The sequence below is a fragment of the Panicum virgatum genome, chromosome 9K (assembly GCF_016808335.1).
Source record: "Panicum virgatum strain AP13 chromosome 9K, P.virgatum_v5, whole genome shotgun sequence".
Classification (NCBI taxonomy): domain Eukaryota; kingdom Viridiplantae; phylum Streptophyta; class Magnoliopsida; order Poales; family Poaceae; genus Panicum; species Panicum virgatum.
In genome coordinates this window covers 637,537-650,686 of record NC_053144.1, presented here as the reverse complement: position 1 = coordinate 650,686, position 13,150 = coordinate 637,537, and the positions used below count along the sequence as shown (strand labels likewise).

At 48.5% G+C, this 13,150-nt stretch overlaps 4 protein-coding genes across 4 annotated transcripts; 1 reads left to right on the top strand and 3 right to left on the bottom strand.

The window, feature by feature from the left end:
* Positions 1-509: 509 nt before the first annotated feature.
* Positions 510-5,797, bottom strand: LOC120649057 (probable ADP-ribosylation factor GTPase-activating protein AGD9). Its single transcript, XM_039925733.1, has 7 exons — positions 5,395-5,797; positions 5,191-5,309; positions 2,449-2,896; positions 2,070-2,330; positions 1,377-1,499; positions 1,109-1,216; positions 510-927 (listed from the first exon to the last, which is right to left on the bottom strand). Exons 1-7 carry the CDS (start codon positions 5,461-5,463, stop codon positions 823-825), a joined length of 1,233 nt encoding a protein of 410 aa, XP_039781667.1. The 5' UTR covers positions 5,464-5,797; the 3' UTR covers positions 510-822.
* A 961-nt stretch (positions 5,798-6,758) lies between these two features.
* On the bottom strand, positions 6,759-9,184 carry LOC120649055 (exosome complex exonuclease RRP46 homolog). Its single transcript, XM_039925731.1, has 7 exons — positions 8,852-9,184; positions 8,598-8,698; positions 7,974-7,994; positions 7,657-7,729; positions 7,514-7,581; positions 7,281-7,410; positions 6,759-7,206 (listed from the first exon to the last, which is right to left on the bottom strand). The coding sequence occupies exons 1-7, from the start codon at positions 9,072-9,074 to the stop codon at positions 7,100-7,102; spliced, it is 723 nt and encodes a 240-aa protein (XP_039781665.1). The 5' UTR covers positions 9,075-9,184; the 3' UTR covers positions 6,759-7,099.
* A 136-nt stretch (positions 9,185-9,320) lies between these two features.
* On the top strand, positions 9,321-11,942 carry LOC120649054 (nucleolar protein 12-like). Its single transcript, XM_039925730.1, has 6 exons — positions 9,321-9,904; positions 10,015-10,073; positions 10,268-10,337; positions 10,460-10,582; positions 10,676-10,804; positions 11,255-11,942. Exons 1-6 carry the CDS (start codon positions 9,395-9,397, stop codon positions 11,693-11,695), a joined length of 1,332 nt encoding a protein of 443 aa, XP_039781664.1. The 5' UTR covers positions 9,321-9,394; the 3' UTR covers positions 11,696-11,942.
* Positions 11,943-11,996: 54 nt separating this feature from the next.
* Positions 11,997-13,150, bottom strand: LOC120649056 (protein NUCLEAR FUSION DEFECTIVE 2-like). Its single transcript, XM_039925732.1, has one exon. The coding sequence runs from the start codon at positions 12,900-12,902 to the stop codon at positions 12,345-12,347; it is 558 nt and encodes a 185-aa protein (XP_039781666.1). The 5' UTR covers positions 12,903-13,150; the 3' UTR covers positions 11,997-12,344.

Below are 13,150 nucleotides of genomic sequence, written 5' to 3'. Positions count from 1 at the left end.
GGTGCCAATAATACAATAGTGCTGTGTCATTGAATCACATACATACAAGAAACTAAACTAGGAAGGCCTTGCTTCCGTCACTCGCCTTAAACTCAACAACAAAGCGGGAACGACTTTGTCAGCTTATTGCAGTTAACAAATGTAGCCAAGGAAGAGGAGGAGAATTTTGCCTTTGTGAAAGATTCTTTGTCCAAGAGCTAAGCTAGATGGAATCTGTTGCTGTCGACCTTTCCATTGCCCAATGGCCGACCTATCCAGACGCCAAATGTCGCCTCCCACTCAAATGCCGATCGATACACAACAATTCACAACCAAAGCAAATGTTTAATTAAGTAATACTGAATCTGGCGTGGCAACGCCTCCGGTTTCTTTCACTCATACGACATGCTTCCTGCAACTTGCCTTACTGAATTTCAAACTGTTGGCTGAATCATTGACAAGCCGGTACCAAACAACCAATAAGAGTTTGTAAACAATTTCAAAAGCAAACTTGATTAGGAGTTAGGACATCATCACAGTCAAAACATCCGGCTCAGTTTCATTGACCACAGCCATGGATTTTTCTTCCAAGATACAAGAAACCTTAATTAATTAATGTATAAAAGAGTATGCTTCATTGCTGTCAACAAATAAATGAAAAATATCTTTATGTCTGAAATATGGTCAAATACAAACGCAGAACATGAATCCTCTACTATCCTCTACAGAGCTGAGCAAGAATTGCTTTCAATTGTCTGATGCACCACAATCAAATCAAAACATGAGGCGGCGGCGTTCTGGTTCACATAGGAAATGCTCCAAGTCTCAAGCCAAATAGCCCACTCAGAGCATTCTGTCGAGGTCGCTGATGAAATTGGAGGCCAAAGATGTCAGCTTCTTTCCAGTCTCTCCAGCTATGTCCTTGAGTGAAGAAAGATCCTGGGAAGCCTAAAAAACCACGGCAGCAGATAAGAAAACTGCCATGTGACTTTCACATAACATCCCCGTATAATACTACAGCTACAGGTTTTCTTAGTGCATTTACATTCTTCAAAATGTTGGGTTAAAACAGCAGACAAAGATGCTAATTATCCAAGATCCAAGGGACAACAGGTGTCACAAAAGCTACCTGGAACGATATTCTGTTGATGAGATCCGCAGCACTTAAGTCCAGATTAGAGTTGTCCAAGTCACGACCATGACCAAAAAGATCGGCACTTGAGATGGATGATGAACCCTGAATCACGACAACAGATGAACTCTAAGCAGAAAGGCAAATTCAAAGCCCCTAGACTACCTTTTGCAAAGTCTGAGCATGGAATCTTGAAAGGAGTAAATTCAGTTTGACCTGAGACTAAAAATCAATGACAAGGTGATAAAGTAAACCGTAAACGCACCGCATATTTTTGAAGGGATAGTTGAGCCTCTTTCTCTTCTCTGTTCTGAGTACCAAAAAATTGAGACGATGAAATTGCCTTTGCATTAGAGAATTTCTTCCTTGCTTCGTCAGTTTCTTCAATCTGCAAAGAAATGCATCTAATTCAAACCACAAAACAGAGTAACTGAAAATCTGGACGATGATAATTATTTCAGCACATAAGAGCATCGTGCAATATTTGCCTTACTAGAGTTAAAAAGAGAATGTCAAATTACAAATGCACTAATTTTGACCGAACAGAATGCCCATTGCACGTTGAAGAAGCCAGCCTGAAAAAAACTGCCCAGGTAACTACCAGACAATGTAGCCAACCAAACCAGCTTGAGTTAACAACTAGACATGACACAAGCAACTTAAGATATTGTTTGGGTCCTAGACTAAATTATAAGCATGTACAGTGTATGCAACCTTGCAATATGAATAAGTAGACAGGCCAATGGACATAGAATGTCCAAGAGCCAGGGAGCAAATAACAAACCTGACAAGCAAGCTGAGCTATTAAATACAATAGTGCATGTGAACAAAATAAGTAATAGAAATTGGAAAAAAAAATGGTTGCAAATGCTTGCATATAGGCTAAGTTTCCTGATTGTCAGCAGAGCAGACCATAATTTCATGCTACTCGGAAAACATGTGTGGAAATTGGTTTTACCTGAGCTTTTGAGGCATTGCTTGATTTCTTTTGGAACCCATTGCCCATCCCGTACTCTTGAAAGAAGTCTGATGATTTTGGTGGTGCTACATGGCCAGTCACATGAGATCCCCCTGTCCTTGAGTCAGCTGATGGTTCATTCTCCACGTATTCAAAACGCGAGTGCAAGGATGGACCGCTTTTAGTAGTTGAAGTAGTCGTCAAGGCAGGCACAGCAGGTTTTGGCTCTTCAGGTTTCTGCTCATACAGGCTTTCATTTGGCTGCAGGACAAAATGAAAAACAGCAAGTGTTAGGTCCTTCAAATTTTCAAATTCAAAACCGTATCATATGGTTAAGAACCTGGGGCCACAAAATAGCTCCTTTGATCCACAGCATTACCTTTGTAGTAAGCTTTCGGACACCAAGCCCTCCAGACTTGGCTCCAACCTTCTTCGCACCAATGGGCTTCTTTACGGAGGTGGCAAAGGTGGGATGGGTAGGTGCTTTTGGTGAACGGGGAGGTGCTTTTGGCGACTTAGGCTCCTGCTTCCCGTTCAAATTCTCTGCCGGTGCATCTGAGAGCTTGAATTCAGGGAAGTCATCGGCTGGCTTCGGTGGCTCCGATGCGACAGGTGATGACGGTATGGCATTATCATTGGTGGCACTCTTAGCGACCTCCTTTGAAAGTATCTGCCTGTACAACTCAGCAGCTCTTGATGTGTACTTTGCCTCGACTATGCCACCATCATTCCATCCATGCTGTTTGAAGAAAGCATGTGCCCTGTTGTTGCCTCCGAAAGCCATCATCTTGAGCTGATCTGGAGTCCATGAGTCAAGGTTTGTTGACCTAAAATAGGCACAGATACAGTTTGCATAGGAGATGTTAAAAATGACAGAAGATTATTTATTGGCAAGGACAAAATGCTGTTTGATATTTTTTAATAGGTATTGGAACTAAGGCAAATTTTCTGGTGAGACGAGTATGGAAAAACAGGACAGTAGTGTGCATTGGGAAGAGTAATCCTTTCTGCATTTGCAAAGATCATAGTACTGTCTCGCCCATGGAGGTGATGATGTAATCTGTCTGGCACATAGGTACAAAAATAGCAACGCGTGGCACATTACATTTAGCTTTTGTTTGCGTTTCCTAGATTACAGGAGCTGGGTTCCGAGATCCAAAGCGTGTCGGCAGTATAGGTGGCCAACCGGGCCGCCCGGGCACGGCACGGCCCGAGCACGGCCGGCACTGGCACGGGATGGCACGGCGCGGCGGGGCACGGCGGCGCCGCCGTGCCGTGCCGAGTAGTGCCGCCGTGCCGGCACCCCGGCCCAGGCACGGCCCGACGAGGCTGCCGGCGTGCCGTGTCATGCCCCGGGGCACGACAGCACGAAAGGGGCGGCGGCGGCCCGCGCGGGGGCGGCGGCGGCGGACGACCGGAGACGGCGGAAGGCCGAGAGCGAGGAAGCAGTCGGCGAAGGGCGGAGGCAAGGTCCGGGCACGCGGCCGGAGGCGAGGTCCGAGCTCGCGAACGGAGGCGAGATCCAAGCACGCCCGAGGCGAGGTCCGAGGCTCCGAGCTCGCGGACGGGAGGAAGGGAGCAGCGCTGCGGATCCGGCCGGAGGGGGGAGCGGCGCTGCGGCGACCGGCAGCCGGGGGGAGCGGCGCTGCGGCGGCGGCCGGAGGGGGAGCGGCGCGGCGGCGGCTAGGGGTGGGGAAAGAGGAGCGACCCGAGTCGCAGTCGCCAGTCGCAAGGAGAAAGCGATGGCCGATGGGAGGGGGAGCGACGCGAGGTGTTTGACGGGCCGAGGCCGTGCCGCCCCGTGCTTGTGCCTTAGCCGGGCCGGGCCCGTGCTAGTGCCGCGGGCCGGGATTGCAGCCCAGGCACGGCCCGGCGCCTGGCACGGACACGGCACGGGCCCGCGAGGCCACGGGCCGGGCCGTGCTTTCTCGGGCTCGGCCCAGTTGTCCACCGCACTTTTTTCATTTTTATATTTAAAAAAACAAAATTTCAAAAATATATGCCGAATAGGGAAATTTTCAAAAATGGGTGCCTGTCGCCCCCCTAATGGGCGACAGGGTGCCTGTCGCCCATCCAGTTGGCGACAGGACCTAAATGTAAAAAAAATTACATTTAGGTCCTGGCGCCCGGGGCACATTAAACAGTGAACTTGTAAAATCGATATAAAATCGTAGAAAAATCATAAAAATACAAACTCAGCTGTTCTGGATTCTATGAAACAAGATCTACAACTTTTGTTACATAAAGTTTTTCACTTGATCAATGTATCTTGCTCTATTTTAAATACCAGTTTAATGCACTTTTATTTCTCAAGATCCATCCTTTGGATGCATGTCATCTTTGGCCAGAGTGTTGCATATAGTGAGCATATGCTTGTAAAAAATTGGTAGGCCCAGAAAACATTTCTAGAATAAGTTTTTAAATTAGATCTTGCAATATGTCTAGTTTAAATGGGTTATTTATCCATGCTGCTATACTGAGTATTAGAAGCCATAACTTTTACAGTACCATTATTTTATTTTCTAAGAGCTATAAAAAAAGTTTGGTAAATTTTAGATAAGCACAACTAGACCAAATGAATTATTTCAGATTTTTCTAGGTAAAAGAACTATTTTTCTTGATTTAGATACATTGATCAAATAGAAAACTTTATGTAACAAAAATTGTAGATCTTATTTCATAGAATCCAGAACATTTGAGTTTGTATTTTTTTTCTGATTTTCCTACGATTTTATATCGATTTTACAAGTACACTGTTTAATACGCCCTGGGCGCCAGGACCTAAATGTAAATTTTTTTACATTTAGGTCCTGTCGCCAACTGGATGGGCGATAGGGTGCCTGTCGCCAGGCGACAGGCACCCATTTTTTAAAATTTCCTTATTCGGCATATATTTTTAAAATTTTGTTATTTTAAAATATAAAAATGAAAAAAAGGCGTTGGCCACCTATAGTCGGCAGGCAGTGGTCGTGGCTAATTCAGGCATCGGGGTCAACCGCCCAAGGACTAAAACGTGATTTCTCCAAGCCCATATACGAAGTGGCGAGAGCTGTGCGCGAGGCTGAGATCCAGGTGGAGCAGGAAGCGCGAGATCTGGATGGGGAGCAGGGAGATCTAGTACCTGACGAAGGTGATGTGTACTCCGAGGCTGCGGTGGACGGCGGAGCAGTCGAGGCAGAGGAAGATGCCGTAGGTGACGGAGGCCCAGGTGGGGTTCTTGGCGTTGCAGTCGAAGCACATCTGCGGTGCGGAAGGAAGATCTGAAGATGATCCTTCGTATAGATCTCGAAGAAGAAGCAGTAGAGCAGTTAGGTAGGTACTCTACCTTGTTCTCTGGCTTGGCCTTGAGGCGGCGGAAGACGGCGTTCTTGTCGGTGAAGGCATCGAACGCCATGGCTACCTGATGTTCTCCCTGCCGGCGCGCGGGGAGTGGATCCGCCTGCCGCCGGGTCGATTGAATTGGTTGGGAAGGCCGGAGATGTTGGGAAAGAAGAAGAAGAAGACCCTGGAGCCGAGTAGTAGTAGTTGGTTCTAGAGTAGGAGGAGTTTGTATAAAGCAGGCCAGCAGAGGCAGAGGGAGACGAGGTAGGCAGCGCAGCGGACGGGGGTGCTCGAGCTGGAGCGGACGAGATCCCCCCGCCCCCGTCTCCGTTTTGATGAGTCTGGTGGGTGCCTTCTTTTGTTTGGCCAGAAGACGAGACGAGGAGAGCGAGACGACCGCGCCACGACGGCCGGGCCGACGGTGGTGGACTCCCCCCTCTTTTCTTCCGGGGCGGCCGACACGGTAACCGCACCTATTCCTATTCCCAGGCAAGGTTTTTTTTTCCCGACCGGAACCAGTCCGATACCGGCCGGTTTGAAACCGACCAAATTCAATATTTTAAATTTAAATTCAAAAAAATGAAAAATTTCTAAAAGTACTTTATGTTGCGACGAATCTAATGGTGTTAAATTTTTTCAAATTTTCATTTATTTAGTATACTTTGCAGGCATTTGAAGTTAAACAAAAAAGAAAAAAATGCACCGGCCCATTAAAGCCCACTTTGGCCCGATGCGCCGGCGACCAATATACCCCCTCCGCCCCCAGAACCCTCACTCCCGTGACTCCTCAGCCACATCTCGCTTCGCTCCGCCGCCCCCACGCCCGTGACCGGCGCTCACCGCGGGCCAGCCGCCCGGAGCCCCATTTGTATTTGTAAGTATGATTATAAATTGTTGCTTTGGTGTGGTGTTTTACATTAATATGTGCATAACTCATGCCAAAAATTTACGTCAAAAAAAACTCATGCCAAAATTTTTATTTATTTCACACTGGAGAACAACTTTAAAACCGTCGATTTTTTTTTTCAACGCTCCGGTTACCGCTCAAACCGAAGCGGTTTACCGGCCTAACCGGGCGGCTAACCGGTAGAAACCGATTGAACTGTCGTTTTTAATTTGAAATTTGAATTTGACCGATTTTTTTCGGTTTCAACCTACCATCGGGAAAAAAAACCTTTTCACACCTAGCCGGCTTGGTTTGCCACCGACGAGCACCAGAGCTCGGCTCGGTTGACGGTTGGTGCGCGTGCGTCAGGGTCGCCCATCCAGCATCGGGCATTGCATGGATCATCGTCTTGCACTTGCTGCCCGGGCCATCTCAACCACAATTTGCGTTGCGTTGCGTTGCGTTCTACCAACACCTTCATCAATGACCAATCATTTCATCCACCAAACAAAGCACGACAATATGCGGACTACAAACACATGACATGCGCCAAATACAAATATCTGCCAACACAAACCTGCAGTAAAGCTGATACTAGTATATATTGTGCACAAACTCGTCAAAACCAACTAACTAGCTAACTAGTACTCCAGCCACATCCCATCTCAACGTTTTCAAAGCCCCCCAATCCTAGCGAGGCTGAGAACAACATCAGATCCTCATCAGATCGGGTAGCATTTCCTCCTGCTAATTGGTTGCCTCCTCCACTGCAACATGAGCGAGCTGACACCAAAATCACACTAGCTGTCAACCATGATGTCACTCAAGCACCTACAGATGACGCCTCCTTCTGTAGAGTCTTCCTCATAAAATCCGAGATCCGTGAGGACGCCGCAAGACCTCTCTCTATGCAGTTCAAGTAGTCATCCTCTGATCACAAAATAACAATAACGACGATGAGCATGGGAAAGCCAACAGCACCCAAGAGCAAGACAGAACCATACCAGACATCACTCCATGGGAGATTGAGGTTATCAATCCTCGCTCAAACTCCTCGTCTTTCTGTTTTGCTTCCTTCGAATCCACCGACTTGCGTGAACTGGGGAACACCAGATGAGCAAAGGACTTCAATTGCTGCACGTTGTGACAGGACGCGGATTATCAACACTCCCATCATACAGGGTACTGAATATATTCCTCCTGTCCTGTGGAGTTCAGAAAAGGGAGCAACTCCTACCTGCTCTTCTGCCATGTTTGTGTCCAAAATAACCGCACCATTCTCCATCACCCCACAACCAATTGCCACTGCAGCAAATTTTATAACTTGTTAGCTACAAGGTACCAAGGCGTGACATACAAAAAAAAAACTACTCAACTTACCTGCAAGATGTTTCAAAGGGATGCCAGCAAATGCAAGGGCAGCACAGGAAGCGTTAATTGCGCAAGGTAGAAGCTAAGCGCAGTCAAGGAGAAAAAGGACTAGCTTAAATTGAGATCAGGAAGGTACTGGCGTTTAGAGTGCACATGATGTTTTGGCAACAAACTACATACGAAGGAAGGCATATATAGATTTCAGACAACAAACTCCTTCTAAATTCCACAACTACTTGATATCAGATAAAGAACTCCCTCTTAACTGCCCAGGAAATGTGAATGAAAGGCAACAAATGCAGTAAGCATAAACTGTGAAAGGATACAGAGCCATCATCACCCACAACCTGCAAAAAAAAAATGATTAACCACGGATAAGTGACACTTAGTGGCATGAGCACAAACGTCAGCCAGCATAAGGCAGACTGCTGTGATGCACTGCAAAATGAAAAAGGTTGACAACAGAACACGGATCTGAAATACAGTAAGCAGACGTGACAGGAACAGTTGGTACAAGGAACACGTTTACCATAATAGGCCCCAACAAAATTGTGTATATGCTGAAACCTCTATGAAAGTGGACACCCTATTACTAATTTGTTGCATTTCTGCAGGCAGCATTATAAGCTCATCATTAGTTCACAGAACCAAATCAGTTTGCACCTTGGATATGCTCTCGAGAAACTACTTAAGGTTTTAATGAGGAAACTAAGAGGTGCACCCTGCTTTCTTTACAGAATTTGCAGCCTCATAATTCAGTTGACTCGAGTATAGAAAAAATTCCGGTTATACAGTTGTTTTTCAACAGTACACAGAAAGTGCTATTCCTATGTTATGACACACTGAATTAGTGATTGCCACTGCATATCGAACAAAACCAACAAGAATGGTAGAAGTGTATGAAGAAGATTAAAAGCAAGTTAGAGTAGCTGACAACCGGGAAACATTACCTGAAGCACGACAGAGGTGGTGGTGTTTGGATGAACGGTGAGCACGCAGATGCTCTGCAACGTCCTCTTGAGTGTCATCTCATACTCCCTCTCCTGCCTTCCTGTAAACAACTTGCCATTTCAGTGACACGGTTACCTGGGGACACGAGTGGCAATGTAAGCATCCTCTTTGATTGCCAGTGACGACGCAAGACGCAAGGCAACACAGCAGACGAAGTGAACTAGTACTAGAGTGGAAGAGGAAGAGCGGGTACCGATCTGGCCGGTCTTGGGCTTCCAGACGACCTCGATGGAGGCCTTCTCGGGGTTCTCTCCCTTCCTGGTCCCCGGCTTGGGCCCGTAGACGGCGGCCAGCACGACGGTGTCGCCCTGCGCCCAGCGAGCGGAGCCGTGGGCGCGGTTGAGCGGGTTGCCGGTGCAGCTGAAGGGCCGGAGCTGGTTTGGGTTCCTCCCGTCCGCGCGGCTAGTTCCCTCCATCCTCCCCTCCCCTTCCGTATTTTCCGGTCAGCAATGGCGGCGGCGGCGCGCAGGGAGAGAATGAGAGCGCAAGAACCCTAACCCCTCTCCTCCCGTTCACAACAAGGCAAGCCAGAGAAGCAACCGCTTCGCGTACACAACACGGGCTAATCCTAACCGTTAGCGCTGCATCGGACGGCCGAGGATGCCTGAGGCTCCCCCCACCCCACGTCTATTCCGGGACGCCGCCCAGCGAGGCAAAGGCCCCCCTCTTCCCAATTACAAGGCCCCGCGCCGCAAATCGCAACCGCATCGCGCGCCCCGACCCGCCGCCGCCGCCGATGGCGAAGAAGCCCAAGGACCCAGCCCCCGAGGCGGCGGGCGGCGCCTCTCCGGACGCAACCATCCGCTCCCTCTTCTCCGCGGACAACCCGTTCCGCAGGAAGGCCTCTACGGAGGAGCCCCCTGCTGCTCCGCCCGCGACGCCCCCTCGCAAGCACCCCAGCCCAGACGCCGAGGCTGCCGAGCCGTCCTCGAAGAAGAAGAAGCGCAACGAGGAGGGGCCGCAGCGCAAGCGGAAGCGGGACGAGGTCGAGGCCGGCCGCGGGCGGCGGAGTGGCGCGGGCAAGGAGAAGCCGCCCAGCGTTGGGAACAAGAGGAAGGCCCCCGACGATGCCGCGGGCGGGGCGGGGGAGGACGACGAGGAGACGTTCGACGACGAGACCAAGCTGCTCAGGACGGTCTTCGTGGGGAACCTGCCGCTGCGGACCAAGCGCAAGGTGCTCACCAAGGAGTTCGCGGCGTTCGGAGAGATCGAGTCCGTCAGGATCCGCTCCGTGCCACTGGTCGACGTCAGTACAATGCCATGGCCATCGAATTCCTTGTTATATCATTGACTTTGATTTGGTTTGAGGTGGAAACATCCCAATGCCTTGTGATTCTTCTTGCTTCCTGGCTGCAGACCAAGCTTACGAGGAAAGGGGCTGTTTTACAGGGGAAGGTCAATGAATTGGTCGACAAGTGAGTGCTCGTTTCCTTGTGGATTGTTCTTCCTTATCTATTTATATTAGTTAACTTAGTTATGTATACTTGCACTATACATCATTATTTTCCCCTAGCATAAACGAATGTATGCAACAAACAATGATTAAAAGCACATGACGCTTCACAATTGGTTTCCTTATTAAACACATATTTGCTTATATTCTTTGCAGTGTGCATGCCTACATTGTCTTCAAAGATGAGCAGTCTGCACGCACTGCTTTGTCCCATAACATGGCACTGGTAAGTTTGGCTGTTATATATACAACTGGTGGAAACATGATTAGTTCATAACTGATACTAGATTAAAAATTTCTGTGTTGTGTTTGATAAGTCTTTTCTTTCCCAATCTTGTAACCTTTTAGTTCGGTGGCAATCACATCCGTGTTGATATGGCATGCCCCCCTTGTAAAAAGCTTCGAGGAGAAGGACCTCTTTATGACAGAAAGAGGACTGTGTTTGTTGGGAACCTTCCATTTGATGTAAAGGTAAGCAATTTGTTCTAAAAAGAAGAAAACTGAAGCATCATTTCAATTTCTTTTCTCTCTTTGTTAACCAAGATTATCTTTCTGACACATTAGGATGAAGAGCTCTACCAGCTGTTCTGCGGTTCCAGTGGATCAGAAGGTGATGTAGAGGCTATACGTGTTATCAGAGATCCAAATTCAAGCCTAGGGAAGGGTATCGCATATGTTTTGTTCAAAACTAGGGTAAACTTCTTATCATTCTTCTTTTGCTTGAGTATCGTGTGGCCCATTCGATCAGCCAACTAGTCTATGTAATGCGCAGGAACTGGTTACTGTATTTCTTATATGCTATGCAATCTTGCAAATCATTTATGGAAGGCTCTAACATTAGTAATGTCATCCCCTAATGACTGCTTCCTGAAATATTAAAGGAAAGTGGATACGCAAAGGAGAATCTGTACTAGCGTGAAAACCTCAATTATAAGCACGTTTTTATAGAAGCTTAGTTTTTCTTGTATCATCCATGCTTCTGCTTGCAATATTGGACAGAGCTTTTCTACACTTAACAGAGGCTACTAGAAAATGACTTCATTTTTGTTAACATGATCAGTATGTATTGTCTCTCTGTAAATAACTCCTAACTGTCCTGAAAAGAAGTAATATACCTTTGACCTTCTGATATATGCTGTGCAGGAAGCTGCTAATGCTATTGTAAGGAAACGGGATATGAAGATCCGAGACCGCACTTTGAGGCTCACCCATGCAAAACAGGTTGATACAACACCAAAGAAGACATCAGAAGCCCAGAAGAAGAAGCGCCTGCCAAAACACAAGGAGGTTTCAACACCAGGCAGCAAATCTAACGAAGGCAGTGACAAAGCGAAACGTAAGGCATCAGCTTTGTCCTATCAGGGACTGAGATCAAGCAAATCTGGTGTGGTGAAGAAGGTGAAAGTGAACCAGCATCCCAGCAACCAAGGGAAGCAGAGCAAAACTAATGAAACTGGAGCTAGTGCTCATAAAGGGAAGCGACCTGCTGTGGCTGCAAGAAAGGCGAAGCAACTAGCCAAGAAACGCAAGTTAGATGCTTCAACTCCTGAGAATACGCACAGGAGCAAAAAACCAAGGAAGTAAGCTATGCATTGAGTTGGTTCGCGTTGTAACAGGAGTCTTACTGTATCAAATTTTATCAAACTGGGCTCCTGGTCAGTCAATGATTGTGTTATTGTCAAGGAAATTTGCAACCTCAAGTGAGTTTGCAAAATGTAAGGCTGATATGAGTCGAATGTAGCAATTCGGTGCACACCATTTTAAACCTTGTAACTCTGTGGCTTGGTTTCGATTTTGCTCATAATATTTTCATCCTAACTTATTCACTGCAGTAGCAGACTACTCCCTAGACCCTACCAATCAGGATATCTTGCCCGGCCATTGATTGAGTGTGACATTGATTGTTACTCAATTGCTCATAGTTTCTGGCGACAGAATATTTGTACAGCATATTTGGTGACATTTTGTTGCAGCCAGAAATCCAAATGGACATTTCTGCTTCCTGGTTGGAGCATAGCATACTACCAGTAGATGTAGTAGAGCCTAGTAAGTAGCAGTTGAACATCATAATAATAAGAGGAGAGTTGAGGAGCAATCACTAAACTAAAAACACAACAGAAACGTGCTAGTAGAACACTGATGAAGGTGCAAATCCATCCACACTAGTCCAGTAATACTCGTAGATTACTAGAAGGTAGCTGCTGCCTGCTGCTGGAAGATAATCCCGGCCACCTCACATGGCGGCGGCGGCAGCAGCAGCTGTGAGCACGTGCAGCCTCCAGAACACCTCCACGGCGGCGTCCGTGCTATTTGCGTCGACGGCGACGGCGCCGATGAGCGCCCGAAGCGCGCCGCAGACGACGGGTGCCGCGGACGCGCTGGTGCGGCTAGCGACGCGCACGATGGCCGGGATCCCGACGTGCGTCCCCGCAGCGGCGCAAGCGGTCTCGGAGGCCGCCTCGCTGGCGCGGCGCGACACTGCGGAGGCCGCGGCGTCGTTGTCGGCGGTGAGGGCGCCGAGCGCCGCGGCGGACTGGGCGGCGGTGAGGCCCAGGACGGCGAGCGCGCGGCCGTTCTCGCGGGAGTAGGAGGCGTGGGTCATGGCCCGGCGGAGGAGGTCCGGCGCGCGGAAGGCGTAGCCGATCCGCGCCTGGAGCTTCGCCAACGCGGCGTCGAACGGGGAGGAGGACAGCGGCGCAGGCCCCTCGGCAGCCGTAGCCCGCGGGTGAGAGGGGAAGGCGACGAGGAGGAGGAGGAGGCAGCGGATGATCGGTGATGGTGGAGTCGCCATTGCTGTTGTGACAGTCGGCGAGGTGGGGAAATTTGGCAGCTGATGCGGATGGCGAGTCGGAGCGAATCTGGACTGGACCTGGACGGCCGCTCCTGTGGAGAAAATGGGGAAACTGCCCCATCACTCGCCCCTTTTTTCTCTTTTTTTTTTTGAGTAAAGTTCATTGTCCATCTCTAAACTTGGAGTGTGTCGTTCCGATTCCAATAAACTTATAAACGACTATTTACATCCTCAAACTTATTCGACTA

What these genes read in the sequence shown, in the direction of transcription:
- LOC120649057 (XM_039925733.1), bottom strand. Translation starts at nt 5,463, where the DNA reads ATGGCGTTCGATGCCTTCACCGACAAGAACGCCGTCTTCCGCCGCCTC. An exon ending in TCCGAAAGCTTACTACAAAG is followed by an intron (nt 2,331 to 2,448) that starts GTAATGCTGTGG and finishes TTTGTCCTGCAG; the next exon opens with CCAAATGAAAGCCTGTATGA. An exon ending in TCAACAGAATATCGTTCCAG is followed by an intron (nt 928 to 1,108) that starts GTAGCTTTTGTG and finishes GTGGTTTTTTAG; the next exon opens with GCTTCCCAGGATCTTTCTTC.
- LOC120649055 (XM_039925731.1), bottom strand. Translation starts at nt 9,074, where the DNA reads ATGGAGGGAACTAGCCGCGCGGACGGGAGGAACCCAAACCAGCTCCGG. An exon ending in GCCCAAGACCGGCCAGATCG is followed by an intron (nt 8,699 to 8,851) that starts GTACCCGCTCTT and finishes AGTTGTTTACAG; the next exon opens with GAAGGCAGGAGAGGGAGTAT. An exon ending in CAAACATGGCAGAAGAGCAG is followed by an intron (nt 7,411 to 7,513) that starts GTAGGAGTTGCT and finishes CACAACGTGCAG; the next exon opens with CAATTGAAGTCCTTTGCTCA.
- LOC120649054 (XM_039925730.1), top strand. Translation starts at nt 9,395, where the DNA reads ATGGCGAAGAAGCCCAAGGACCCAGCCCCCGAGGCGGCGGGCGGCGCC. An exon ending in GTCAATGAATTGGTCGACAA is followed by an intron (nt 10,074 to 10,267) that starts GTGAGTGCTCGT and finishes TATTCTTTGCAG; the next exon opens with TGTGCATGCCTACATTGTCT. An exon ending in ACCTTCCATTTGATGTAAAG is followed by an intron (nt 10,583 to 10,675) that starts GTAAGCAATTTG and finishes CTGACACATTAG; the next exon opens with GATGAAGAGCTCTACCAGCT.
- LOC120649056 (XM_039925732.1), bottom strand. Translation starts at nt 12,902, where the DNA reads ATGGCGACTCCACCATCACCGATCATCCGCTGCCTCCTCCTCCTCCTC.